The sequence below is a fragment of the Oxyura jamaicensis genome, chromosome 12, assembly GCF_011077185.1.
Source record: "Oxyura jamaicensis isolate SHBP4307 breed ruddy duck chromosome 12, BPBGC_Ojam_1.0, whole genome shotgun sequence".
NCBI classification, from domain to species: Eukaryota; Metazoa; Chordata; class Aves; order Anseriformes; family Anatidae; genus Oxyura; species Oxyura jamaicensis.
Window position 1 is genome coordinate 9,243,408 of NC_048904.1, and position 13,890 is coordinate 9,257,297.

At 49.5% G+C, this 13,890-nt stretch overlaps 2 protein-coding genes and 1 long non-coding RNA gene across 10 annotated transcripts in view; 2 read left to right on the plus strand and 1 right to left on the minus strand.

Moving 5' to 3' along the window:
- Window positions 1-335: 335 nt before the first annotated feature.
- Window positions 336-13,219, minus strand: GLYCTK (glycerate kinase). Of its 8 annotated transcripts, none has more exons than XM_035337235.1 (8): window positions 13,105-13,219; window positions 12,407-12,583; window positions 10,131-10,178; window positions 7,114-7,219; window positions 4,836-5,226; window positions 4,316-4,467; window positions 2,298-2,473; window positions 336-1,692 (listed from the first exon to the last, which is right to left on the minus strand). In XM_035337235.1, exons 5-8 carry the CDS (start codon window positions 5,120-5,122, stop codon window positions 787-789), a joined length of 1,521 nt encoding a protein of 506 aa, XP_035193126.1. In that variant the 5' UTR covers window positions 5,123-5,226; window positions 7,114-7,219; window positions 10,131-10,178; window positions 12,407-12,583; window positions 13,105-13,219; the 3' UTR covers window positions 336-786. The 8 variants fall into 8 exon arrangements, with proteins under 8 accessions (XP_035193126.1, XP_035193127.1, XP_035193130.1 ...); XM_035337236.1 differs by lacking the exon at window positions 13,105-13,219 and adding an exon at window positions 12,734-13,043; XM_035337239.1 differs by lacking the exon at window positions 13,105-13,219 and adding an exon at window positions 8,255-8,500 and having other exon boundaries at window positions 12,407-13,043.
- Window positions 6,398-7,257, plus strand: LOC118173035. The gene is made up of 2 exons (XR_004753969.1): window positions 6,398-6,534; window positions 7,088-7,257. It is a non-coding gene; the product is annotated as an uncharacterized LOC118173035 (long non-coding RNA).
- Window positions 13,220-13,719: 500 nt separating the features above from the next.
- The window catches only part of WDR82 (WD repeat domain 82), a 21,776-nt gene continuing 21,605 nt past the window's right edge, over window positions 13,720-13,890 (plus strand). The window contains exon 1 of the mRNA XM_035337245.1: window positions 13,720-13,890. The gene's annotated coding sequence lies outside the window, so the exon portion shown is untranslated.

Sequence of the window (13,890 nt, forward strand, 5' to 3'; positions counted from 1 at the left end):
CCCCCAGCACAAGAAGGATGTGGAGCTCTTGGAACAGGTCCAGAGGAGAGCCACTAAGATGATCAAAGGGCTGGAGCACCTCTCCTGTGAAGAAAGGCTGAGGGAACTGGGCTTGTTTAGCTTGGAGAAGAGAAGGCTCCGGGGACACCTTATTGTGGCCTTCCAGTACTTGAAGCGTATAAACAGGAGGGGGAACACCTGCTTACATGTGTTGGTAGTGATAGGACAAGGGGGAATGGGACAAGGGGGAATGGTTTTAAACTAAGACGAGAGATTTAGGTTAGATATCAGGAGGAAGTTTTTCACTCAGGGTGGTGAGGCACTGGAACAGGTTGCCCAGGGAGGTTGTGGATGCCCCATCCCTGCAGGCATTCAAGGCTAAGCTGGATGAGGCTCTGGGCAGCCTGCTCTGGTGGTTAGCAACCCTGCCCAGAGCAGGGGGATTGAAACTAGATGATCTTTAAGGTCCTTTTCAACCCAGGCCATTCTATTCTGTCTGTTCTATGAAGCTGTCACAGTAGCAGTGGCTCTCAGCAGAAGTGGTAACGGCAACCTTCACGTCCATGTGACTGCTTACCTTTCTCAGATCCCAATTACAAGTGCTTGACTGTTCCCAATGCATTTTCTGTGGACATCCACTCGTGATTAATTAGTGGAATCTTTCTATCAAAGATATTAGTACCCTTGACAGCTAGCTCTAATTTAAGTAGTTTTGTCTGCAGTGCTTATTGTCTCATTTACCCCTGGTCCTAATTAAATGTATCTGAATATCTGCAGAGGGAGTTTTTATGATCTGTCCGTGGGTCTAATTAAAACAGCCTGGATGTCCATGACATTGGTGCCTGTCAAGCCTGTCACCAGGAGGTGATGCCCACGTTGGAATTGGCTGAAGAAGGTATAGGAGTCGTTGTTGCTGAGGAAGGCCTCCGCATCGAGGCCTTCCTGGAACGCCTCGTCCACCAGCTCCGGGCTGCAGAAGGCCCCTGCCGCTCCTGTCGGCCCGTCCTGCCCATCCGTCCCCCCGCTGAGGAAGATGATCTCGTACCTCCCCAGGGGGCTGCTGGCCTCAGCGCCCCGTGCCCTGTGCAGCCCCAGCCCCACTCGCAGGGCCAGCTCCTGGTTCCTTCCTCCCTTCCCAGTTCCTTGAAGCTGAACCGTGGTTTCTCCGCCAGCAAGGATGCAGACTGGTTTTCCAGGCCCTAATCCTCGGAGGGCATGCAGAAACTCAGCCAGGTTCAAGCCTGGGATGTCTAGCTCTGCTGCCAGCTGCAGAAGATTCCCCCTCACCTCGTTGCCCAGAGGCCCTTCTCCGAGGCCAGCAAAGCCCAGGCAGAGCAGCCGGATCAGCTGGCAGTACAGCGCAGCAACGTGGCTGACGTCCCCGCAGACTGCTGCGCTCAGAATCAGGGCCGCGTAGCCCAGGCCCTCAGCCTGGCGTTTGGCCTCATCCAAAGCCAGCGTGTTTGATCCGATGATGACGTTGCAAACGTGGGAGTAGTCTTCTGGAGCAGTGCGCTTGGTGGGAGAGCTGGAGAGGACCGTTTCCACTGATTCGGGCAGGCTGTGCAGCAGGTTGTATTTGGCCAGTATCTGAAGGCAGTCTTGGACACTGTGGGAGCTGGCAGCAGTGGGCCCACTCGCTATGATGTCCAGAGGATCGCCAATCACATCAGAAAGGATGAGGCTCACCACCTACCAGGAGAAATGCCAGAGGATTATTGTGGAAGGCAGACGCAGGTGACCATGCCAGAGTTGTGGCAGAGGTGCTGCTCTGAGTTACACTTGTGCTATCCCCATCTCAAAGCAGCTAGAAACAGGCAGATCTTGGCCCATTTTTGTTTTAAAGTCCCACAAGAGGCACCTTGCCCTCCTTGAACCCAAAAACCTACAGAGTCTTTTGATGCTGAAACATCATGTTAGAAAACAGCTGTCTCTCAGGCTGATAACTTAGTGCAGGCTGAGCCTACGTGCCAGTGATGGCACACACTGAAAACAGCCCCTGGGTGAGCTAAGGGTCAGAGCTGGCCTGAAAGCGCCGTGGGCGTCAGCACAGCAATGCACCAGCACATCGTAAACTGCTGCTGGGGGAGGGCTGGGGACTGCTGAGTGGTGTGATGGGATGGCCAGGTCTGAATTCCCCTCCTTACACCCATCTCCCTGAGAGCTGGAATCCTCAGTGAAATCTGAGGCACAGTTCCAAAACAACACACAGATGTTCACTCGGTGAGGAAAAAAGCCCTGGGACTTGGTTAAACCACTGTTTGATCTCTGCACAAGCAGAGGCTCACCCCTGTTACCTGTGCGGGATATGCGAGCCGGGCCAGCCCTCCACCCTTCAGCAAGGACAGAGTCTTCCGGACAGTGTTCAGCTCCTGTATGGCAGCTCCTCTGGAAGCCAGCATCTTTGTCAGTTTCTCTTTCTCTTCAAGGAGGATGGGAGGGATGGGAGCAGGCAGTAGGGCTGAACCACCCCCTAGAAGCGGAAGAGATGGCAGGGATTGAGCACGTTTTCCATCAGGACACGAGTAAAGCTGGGCTGCCCGACACCTAAGCAGGAGCAGCCTTTCCATTTCCCTTAGCAGAAGGAAGGCAGAGCTGGCTGGGGAACTGTGCTAGCACCTCTGGAAAATGAAGTCTTCACCAACAGGATTGAATCATGGCAGCCTTGCACTGTCTGCAGTCAGCTACACTTTACATGGGCAGTATAAACCTCACTGGAACGTGGTACCGCACATCTGCAGCATGGTGGAGAAGGCAGAGAAGGGCCAGTAATGACTATCCCCCCTACATCAGACTACTAGTGTGTTGCCACGCTGATTTTCAAGGGCTACTTGGATAGGTGAGTGGGGACCACAGGCTTCAGGACTCGCACGGTGCTCAGCATTAAGCACGCAGACACGCTGCCTGCTTTGCTGGTTCCATTTATTCAATACAGTGTATAAAAACACCAGCTATGGCTGCAGCAAGGTAAGAAACTGCCCCTGAAACTGCACTCATCTAGGCCTGGGAGGAAAGAAAAGGGGGACAGAATAACAAGATAAAGCACACCCAGGGTGACAGTCTTATCGGTGGGAATTCTGACAGAGCAACTGATACAAGCGGGCATGGGAAATGCAGAAAAGAAGGCAAGAAAAATGACTAGAATGGAGAAGTGAAATGGATGGAAAATACAGAATAGAAAAGAGCAAGATCTGAACAGAGAGTGAGCATGCACAAAAGTACAACTGAAAGCTACCGTCAAAAGGCAAAACCTGCTCAGAGGTTTGAGACAAATCAGCATCAATAAAACATGATGAGCAAGAAAAACAAATGCAAATTTGTATGTGTTTCAGTCAATAGCCAGGAATCTAGCTGAGAGGCAGGAGCAGTTGGGGACCGGCTGCTGTGTGGGAGTGCATGTGCACGGGGAGCTGCAGCCGCGGGTAGATCCTGTGCAGGCTCCCTGAAGGGCTGAGAAGTCTCCTGGAGATGCTGGTAGCCAGAGGACAGGAGGAAACCCAAGGGAATCCCCAGCAAGCAAAGCTAGATGCCAGCTACCGGGGTGTTTGCCTGGCGGCACTGCGCTCCCTGCATTAGATCATGCTCCAGCATCCACAAAGCAAATAGTGAAAACTACCAAGCAGAGACCAAGGGGTTTCAACACAGCTGCTCCAAGCCCCTGCTTGCTTTTGCCCTGATTCACCCAGCTGAGCTCAGGCTGTGGCAATGTGCTTCCCTACACAGTCCCTGGTCTGGGGACAGCCTGGCCCAGTGCTCCAGGCCTGGCAGCATTTGCCTGGATGTGGTCAGGGCTGCCCCTGCGAGGTGTGCGGCTCCCTCAGGGCCTTCATTTCCACTGGCCACAGTAAGAGTCCAGGGAAACAGCAAAGCCCTAGGGAGGCTAGTCCCGAACTTCAGCTTACAGACTCACATCCCTACGCAAATTTGGAGCTTGTGAATCAACCGAGTGCTGATTCTCCCAAGCCTGCACCTGCAGCTGTAAGGAGGGGGCAGGAAGAAAGTGCCACCCTTGCCAAAAGGTGAGGGCAGCTGACAAGCTGTGTGCCACCGTCTCACAGCAGTGGGCGCAGCCTGCACAGCTCAGCCTCTCCCCAGTGCTGGGAGGCAGCCTGTCCACTGCAGTAGTTGGCAGCCCCCTGCTCTCCCCTGCCGCATTCCTGGAGAAAAGTTTGTGGGAAGAGGGAGAGGAAAAATCACTGCAAAGGCTGGCACAGCACAGCAGTCCCCTGCTGCACAGCCACGTGCGGGCATGCATCTGGAAGGACTACAGCAGCAACAGGGGCCTTCAGCAGGGCCCATTCCCTGGGATCCCCACCTGAGATGAGCACAAGGAGCAGGTCATCTGCTGTCAGGCCCTCAGCCAGCTCCTGAATGGCACCTGCTCCCCTCAGAGCCTCTGGGTCAGGGAGGTTGTTCTTTGCACCTTCGATGACCTGGATTCTGCTGTGCGGCTTTAGCAGCATCTCCCTGGAGGGGTAAGGAAGGCAATCACATCACTGACACGAGCACCCACGCAGGCAGCCAGGCTGTCACCTGGCAGGGAGACAGGCCTGGTGCACCAGAGGGTAACGACAAGTGACCAGGACAGGGAGGTGGCCTTTGCTGTGCATCTCTTCCCGGGGCTGGGGAGGCAGCACAGTCAGTGCAGAAGACTGTCACTGGTGCCACTGGGACAGGATGGAGCAATGGAGTTTGAAGGTCAGGGCATGGTGGACAGGGTGGGCAACAGAGCAAGGGCAGATGGAAAGGATTCAGAGGGTTCACAGCAACATCCCTCAGAGGACAAACCTGGCAGTTCACCCCCACCCAAACTGCCCAGTCATAGGCTCCCTTACTGCATTCCCGCTCGCTGTAAGCTCTCCTGGATGCCTAGTGGCACACTGACGATCCCCCGAATGAGGTGGTCCCCCAGGATCTCTTCTGCTGCTGCCGCCATCCCCAGCACAGCCTTGCCAAAACCCACCAAGTACAGGTTCCTCTTCACTGGAAAGGCTCGGCCCTTCACTACCAGCTGAGGGCACCCATCTCCCTGGAGCTTCACAGCCCTCTTCAGCATTGGAGCCGGCCGGACAGTGCCCACCGCACTGCGGAAGAGGGACAGCGCGTGCTCGCGAAGGGACATGCTGCCTAGGGTGGCCGGGCCGAGCTGCTTGGCAGGGTGGGCTTGCACACACTTTGCCAACGCCGACGAGGTCTCAGGAGCTCAGGCAGACAGCACGCTCCATCCTGCAAGGGAAGGCACTTCGTTCACTAGGAAAAGAGACAGGGCTGTTACAGGGAGAGCAAGGAACCCAAATCGTGACCCATGGAAAGCTAGCTCCTGTTTCCTCCTACGATTACAGTGCTCTATCACCTGCATTTTCCAACCTCTCCCCAGGCGGGAGGGAGAGGACAGTGTCACATCCAAACTACCTGTCAGCTTGTGGTTCCCCTGCAATCTCATCGCCTTCCACAGAGAAGGTGAGTCCTGCCAGACAGCTTCTCTGTCATTGTAAATTTGCCACTGGCAAGCCATCATTTCAATTTGCTCAGTGTTTGACACTTTTCCAAACCATGGAAGCTGCTCTCTGTCCTGGAGAGAGCAGGGCATCCAAGTGGAACAGCTTTTCACTACATAAACTCCTTTCCATGTTCTAGCCAAATGCTGACCTCATTCTGTGGCTGTGCATTGCTCCATTTCCCCCACAGTACCACCTACAGACTCTGGAGAATCAAAACCAAAAACAACGTGCTTGTTGGCTGCCTGATCCCTTGCTGCTGGTGGCCACAGAAAGATCAGTAATGAGGTTTTCCCACCAAACAGCAAATTAACACAGGGCTTCATTCTCCTTTATTTTTCAGTCCTCTCATTATGCGTTAAAGTCATATTTAGAGATCAAGCAGGACTTTGGATCCAGGCAAAGTTCCCAGCTGGGTCTGTGAAAGTCCATTTGAGCTGGTCTCCACTAAGTATTAGAATTACATGCAGCAGATATGAGCATGGACTGAAGAATCTCAACTGCTCAAGGCCAAACACTCACCCAGACAGAGGAAAGGCAGCCCCTGCCAGCATGCATGTGCCTATTCCCTCACAGCACTTCTTCCCTCCATTAACTGGCAGCAAGCTCGTTGCTGGTTTCTCAGAACCAAAGACCCTTGCGATCTGCATCTCTCTAGCTCATGGCAATTATGGTGCAGGCAATTAGGGAAGGGTGCCAGGAGGCTGAGGCAGCCCTGGCAACACGCTTAATCACAGAACCATTCAAATTACCTGCCAGTTAATTCTCTCTCTACTAAAAGGATATGTTTCGGTACAAGGCCAGAGTTCAGAGGTCTCTTTGTCCTAATGCTCCCCTAGCACTGACAGGTGTTAATCATTAAGCCAACAAGCTTTCCAACAGCTCCTCTGGGTCTAAATCAGCCTTTGCTGCAAAGACAGAGGATGGACCCAAAGGCTCTGTGAAAAACTCCACCCAAGCACCTTCTCAGGCAATGAAACTTGGGCACACTCTGAAATCCACTGGACAAAGGACTCGCAGACAAAACCATAGTATGGTGAATCACAGGTTTGCTGGAGAAAAAAAATAAAAAAAGATTCAGTGCTTAGGAGAAACATATTTTAAAGGCAAAACCCAGGGCAGATAAGCTCCCCTTAGATACTGCTCCAGACTGTCTCTTCAATCATGAGAAGAGATGGGAAAGAGAAGGTGTACTGACCACTTTGTTACCAGGTTCCTAAATCTCATGGCAGCTGGTGCTGTAAGCAGTTTAAACCACTGAGCCTCAGCCATCTCACAATGAGGGCCTGGGTAACCGTGCTAATACCAGTGAAGTGAACCATGCACCTCTCAGGAACCGAGACTGGCATCTCCTTTCCCAGCACGTCTCTAATTCACCTGGCAGCATAGTGCAATCAGAGAAAGGTGTTACAAAACAAGAGGTGCATCATGCTCCAGGTTGCCCTGTCCAAGCTGTGATACAGGGTTTACAGAGAAGGCTGGAAAAAAAGGCCTAAATAGAGCCAGACAAGTTTAAGAAAATAAAACCTCAAAGCTTTTAACAGGCTCTGTCTCTGCCTTGATGTTTCCATGCATGGCTGACCCTGAAGACCAGGGGAATTGAGTACAACCAGACCTGCAACTGCGGATCCTGTCACATGCACCCTCCCAGCAGCTCCTCTCAGCTCCAACTCCAGACATGACACAGCAGGCGTGAGTCGTTTAAAAGCAATCCTCTCCTACTGGAGAGGAAAAAATAAATGCCAGCTTAATTCATCTAGCACTTGTGTGCGTACTGCTAATGCTTGCTCTGGTCTGGAAAGCGTTTCACTACAATAGCAGGCATGTAATCTGTTTTCTGCACTCTGAACTCAGATTATAATTTAACCATCAAGGTCTGATGCAGAGTCTGTTGAAGTCAGTGCATGTCTTTCCATTGCTTCAGAAGATTTTAAGGCACACCATCACTGATACCGACCTCAGTGCACAGGTGTAAAAGCAGACTAAATCCAGTGCAAATCTTGCATTCAGGGATTAGCCAACTTTACACCAATACAATGGAGAGCTGAATTTGGCACAGACCCATCAGCTTTAGAAGTCTCCGTGTGTAATTCTGCTCCCTGTCAGCTCTGATTAGACACGCAGGCTCACTGGAGGCTCCCCTTGGAATGGGGGTGCTACTAATGATGTCACAAATCCATTTTATGTTATTTATTTATACAGTCTCAGGCACCAGGTACTAAATGTCATCAGGGAACAGCTATAAATCAGAGCTATGAAATCCAGTGTAGATATTAAAAAAATAAAAACTCCTACTCATTTTACCAGGGCTTTTTTTTAACAAGATCAAGAGAACTGAATATTACCCCACACCAAGGGAGAGACAGTATAGGAAAGAAAAATAATCTAAAGGGCAGCTCTCAGATTACCTCCATGGATGGAGGGTATAGAAATGGTGTAACTGCCAGTTACTGCTACCACTCCCCACTGCTGGCTGGGAGGAATCTGGGCTGGAAAAAGGGGGCTTACGATATGACCTACATTGCTTCATGTAGTAACCTTCATTTCCCAGTTTCTCAGGGAAATCACATAGGAATGCACTGCCCTCTTCTCTCTGTATTTATGGTTATGCTATGGGCACTAGTGGGGCTGAGGTTTCGCCTTCCCTTTGTCCCTGCATAGAGCATTTTTAGGATCGTGGTATATTTAGAAAGACTTTTATAAAGTTCTCCAGAAGTTTGCACTAATCTTAGGAGGAAGATGATGTTGAGAATTACCTGTTACAAAGAGAGTTTGCAGACTGGAAGGGGCTTAGATCAATCCCCTCTAAATGACAACTTCCTCAGCTTTCATTGGTGAATAATGTTCACCATCAACACACTTGTTTGCATGCACCCCCATTATAAGCTTTTTCTTCATAGGACTCCTCCTAAATCTGCAGAAACTTCCATTGGTAACTCTTACCACAAAAAGCAGCAAAACCCTAGCCCCTCGTTTTCACCTTCTCTGGGAGAGGAGATGGACTGTGATAAAACACAGGCAAAACACTCGTTTGCATTACCTTTCATTAACTTTTTAATTAAAGCAATTCTGCAGGCTAGGAGCCAAAGTCAGAAGGAGACAGAAACAATCCAGCACCAGGGGCAGACACATGGCAAGCTGCCAGGTAAATTGGATGGTGGCATGAGACCAAAAGCATGGGCACAGAGGGGAACAGGCTAAGCCATAAGCTTGGAGTCACACTGGGGGGGGAAAGCAGTTCACAAACGAGCTGCCTATGCAGTGAGAAAAATGAGCCAGTGCCAGACTCCATGGCAGGTATTTGAAAGGTGGGAAACTATTCCCTTCTAGGGACTAGTCTGCCATCACTGACCAGAGTGGAATTATTCTGGGTGCTATGGTCAGAGGTTTGTTCAAGGGTTTGCATCACAGGCTTGGGGTTTTCTTAAAGCTGGGGCAATTAGGCTTGCTGCAGGCTGATTCAGCCACACATCTCCAGTTTCACATGCTGCAAGATGTGAGGACGCTTTATATTAACGCTGTGGGACACATGATTTAATTGAGATCTTCAGAGTTCTAAAGTAGTTTATTTCTAATGTCATCAGGACTTCTATGGTTTTCCTTTGGTGTAACAATGATTGGTGGTTGGCCCACCGTGTACCGAGCTGACTCCAAAAGCCCTGAGGGGACTGGAAAAAAATCTGAGATGGCACTAGATCAAACCCCAATTGTTTGAGGATAATTTTGAGCTCAAGCTGTAAAAGACAGATTACATCTTTGTTACTGTAGTAAACTACCAGATACAGCAAGTTTTAACGGTGTCTCTTGCTACTCGTTTTACTCGCTACATTACTTTCTTCTGGCCTGTTGGTATGTAAATTACCGTTAGACTCACCGAGGCTTCCCGCTTCCATTTTTCATGCACTACCGTGGGAGTTTACCTATGAAGTACAGCACAGTGTACTGCGTTCAACTCCCATGTCCCCACTTACCGACACATCTTCTCTATCATTTGATATATCAAATTTAATTTGCCTGCTGAGCCCTGCTCAAACTCAAACTTGCTGTTCCAGATGGTCCCAAAAGCATCACAAGAAAATTTTCTAGGAGATGCACTGAACCCATGAGGAAAACAAAGCAGTGAAGGTTTGTTCCAAGTGACTATTTGGGGAGGATTAGATGGGGGATTTTTCAAGACTAATCTCTTTAAATGAAAATTTCAGAATTTGATTAATTTTTTAAATCTGCACATGGATTTGCATAAAACTACCGTGCTGCCTCATTCACACTTTGTAAAAGAGAACATGTCTAGGACAGACCAGCTGCTCACCAGTCTGCTACAAAGAGTCCAGTACACAGGTAGGTGTGCAGGGATGGGGTGTAGAGTCCTTTTGCCCCTACTCACCATGGTGCTCCTTCAGGGTTCACTGGGAAAGAGGACGATGGTGGACAAAAGAAGCGCAATGAGACCAGACAGCTGCACAGAAAGTTTGCTAGGCAGGCAGGGGAGAAAGTAAGAAGGAGTCTGAGCACCTTTGTTTCAAGAATATGCTGAGCTCTGGGGAAAAACCCAGGAGTCCTAATTTCCAATATACATTTTTCTGTATGTTTCTTGGAAAAGAAATATCGTGCTCTTATGACTGATTTACTCACCACAAGAAGTGTCAACAGGGTTTCTTTGCCTTTGATGAGGAATGTAGCCTAAGGCCAAACACAGAGAAGTAAGTGTTCTGTTCAGCATTATATATATATAGATCAGTATCATTAGTAAAAAAATTAACTGTATTTGACATACGCATCGTACTAGTTTTTCTAGGTCACACTCCCTTCACTCCCTACATACCTTTCGGAAATGTTTCTCCCTTGCACTGGGGATTGTATGGAAGAAGAATTTTTCAGTAAAAAAAATCCTTCTGTAGCTCAATGCAGAACAGCCCTACCCTGAAGCCAAGTCCATGCCAAGTCGACTTCCTTTCATGCTGCAATTTCTCAAACTCCCTATTCTGAGTCAACTCGCAATCACAGTTGAGAGTCATTTAAAATATGGGGAAGGATCATAGTATTCTAGAGAAGAAAAAAGTTGCCAGCCTTGAGGACTGAAATGATTGAAAAGGGTCAAACTTCAGTACTGCAAAATACAAGGTCACAGTCTTTGGGATTAACAGCAAAAAATGATGAGCTCCTTAGGTGGAAGTAACATGAGGAGAAAGAGCCAGGAATATTAATCAGTCAGGATGACAATTACAGCTGTCCTCTAGGCTGAGACGAAAGGCTATGGGGAAAGTGGAAAGCAGCAGTTGTGATCTACCTTGACTTCAGTGAGGCTTTTGACACCACACTCATTAGCAAGCTGAAGAAGTTTGGGCTGGGTAAACACACTGTTATGCTGGCTGAAAAATAGCTCGGCCACTGGGCTCAGCGCGCAGACATCAGTGATTCTCTGTCCAGATGACAGCTGGTAATAAACAGGGAAGACCTGGGTCTCTACTGGGGTTTGTGTCGCCCCACTGCTTCATTAGTAACCTGAGGGCACCAAGTATTTAGTAATTAGAATTAATTATATATTCTATGTGTTATATATGTATATATATATAATATATATATAAAACTACAATTAATTAGATAGCTGGAGGCACAGTTACTGAAGAGTGCCTCTTCAGTAACTTTGTGGCTGACTCTGATTTAGGGAAAGCGCTGACATACTGAACAGTGGGAACACCTTCCAGAGGCACCATGAGGATCAGCTTTAGGTCAGGGCCAACAGAAACCTCACGATGCTCAGCAAGAAGTACGAGGTTTTGCTGCTGGGGCAGGATCGCTGTGTATCAGGGCAGGCTGAGAACCAACCTGACAGCAGCTGCAATTACCTGAAAGGTAGTTTTGAAGACAACAGAGATGAAGCCTTCTTGGTAGTGGCAGAAAGTATTAAATGGCCACAATTTGCAGCTCATGATGTTCGCGCTGGATGTGAGCAAAATGTTCTTTATCGTGACCATAGCACAGCTCTGGATCAGGCTGCCCAGAGAAGCTGTGGTCTCTGAGCTAGGAGTCTCTCAGGATTTGGCTAGACAAAGCCATGGTCAAGCTAGCCTTGTGTTGGTGATTGTCTGGCGCTGAGCCGGAGGGTGGAGCAGGCAGCTCCAGAGGTCCCTTCCACCAACACTCCTGAGATTACATGCAATCTCAGAAGATAATCTCAGAGAGAACAGCAGGGACTCCAGAGCATCACGTTCAGCTTCAAGAGCCCATAAAGAGATGCCAAATTGTGGGACACGAGTTCTATACACAGGCCTTCAGTCGTAACTGTCACCCACTGAGAATCATCACTGCCAGCTGAGTCCAACAAAAATTTATTCACCTGAGTAGCATTGTTTCCAGAAACATCTCTAGGAAATTAACATCCACCCATCTGAGCAAATGCAAGCGTGGGACTGTTTGTATTGTGCAGGTTACAGTGGTACCTAATATAGAAATGCATAGGTAGAATGACTGCATTTGATCAATATTACTCAAGCAGCAATTAAGCCTTTTTTCTATTAACTAGTTTTGCAAGGGCATCATCCATACTTCCTACCTAATGTGACATTTTGCTAGGAGATCCAATTATCCTGCCAGATAAATTCCAGCTTCGTATAAACTGACAAACTAAGCTCCAATGATTGGGAAGAAAGGCAGAAGAAAGAATAAAAAGGGAGTGACAAAATATCAAATCAACAACCCACGGTGTTATACAACTCTAAAACTTGGCTAAGTATTGTAGGTGTTTTGAAGTAAATTGTCTTATGATGGTATTGGTGAGTCATCTTCTGGGCCCACATGAGATAATCCAGGCTTTCATCATGCAATTTACAGTGTGCAAGAGGCATGCTGTTCTGAACTTCTCTAAAATCTTTCATTACATTAAAATCGATTGTAGGTTTCGAACTGACCTGTAATGGAGTTGCTGACCCCGGGACCCTCTGAAGTAATGAATGTGTCTTCTGTTGGGTCTCCCTAAGCTCCAGTGTTAACATCTCGCGTCCATTCCAGGATAAAGCTCAGTGAATCATTCTGACAGGCCAATCAGATCGCAATATGAAGGGGTGAATCAGGCTAGATGCCAAAACCTGTAACGGTGAGCTGTAGGAAACAAGTGGTAAGAGCAAATTATCTCAGAAAAGACTTTTATTTCACTGACCAAATCACATACGCACGTAAAATAACTGAACGTGTTTGAACGATGCCAACAGCCCTCTGACAACAGCTCCCAGACTTACTGCTGTTTGTCCACAAGAGGGCAAATACTATTCCAAAGCAAACTGAGACCACGGAAGGAAAACACAGTTAGCATTTATGAAGTGATCGGGGCTTTGGCAGTGTTTTTTTTCGTTCTTGTTGTTTGTTCTTTTTGTTTTCTGTTTTGCTTTGAGTCTAAGTTTCTTGGGGACTGAAACAACAAAAGACCTGCTTTTCTTCTAAAATACCGGGGTGCTGGAAATCTTCACGGTGGTTGGAGATTCTCACCGCTATTCTCACCCCTGGAATAACTCTTGAAGGCGTGAGAAGTATAAAAACGTGAACAGAACCTGGTAGCAGGACCTATGATGGACAAAAGACAACCCGGAGGTATCTGTAGCGGAACACCTACCTCAAGACACAGGGTGTCTTTCTTAGAGGCTCTTTGTGTTTGTCACTCGTCAGCCGGTAGTGCTACGGCACTTGTATTGCTGTGAAGGCCAGTTTGTAGCAGAATTAAAAACACCGAGAAAGGGAAAAAAAAAAAATAAAAAAAAAAAAAAAAACTTAAAAAAAAAACCGAAGATAAAATTTTAAAAGCGAAATCTGTCACGTTTCAACGACGGACCTACAGCAGGGATGTCAAGCAGAGAAACTGCTCTCGGGGGGAATCCAGGGGGCACCCCCCACGCCAAGGCACGGCGCCCTCAGCCCACACCAACCCCGACCCCTTAGGGCCAGAACCCCCGAGGAAAACCGCCCCGCGCCTCTCTGAGCCCCCAAAACCCCCCTTCTCCACTGATTTCTCCCCCCGCACATCCGTCAGCTTCGCCTCCCGTTTGCGGAGCGCCCGGAGGGGCCGCGAGGGGGCCGTGAGGGGGCGCCCCGCAGGCTGCCGGCCGCGTCCCGCCCGCCACTCTCAAGATGGCCGCCGCCGCCTCCCACCCCCCACCCCACCCCCCGGTGCCCTTCTCAATCCCGGCGGGCTGTGCGCGCGCGCCCGGCCGTTCTCCCCCAGGGTGCCCCGCGCGCCGCCCCTCCCTCAGGCGTTGCAGCAAGATGGCGGACACAATGAGGGGGAGCCGCCTCGCCGCCGCCTGAAGCGGCCCGGCCCGGCCCGGCCCGGCCCCGCAGAGCACAGCACAGCCGCGGGGCGCCGCCTGGCCCGGCCCGGCCCGGTCCGGCCTGGTCCGGCCCG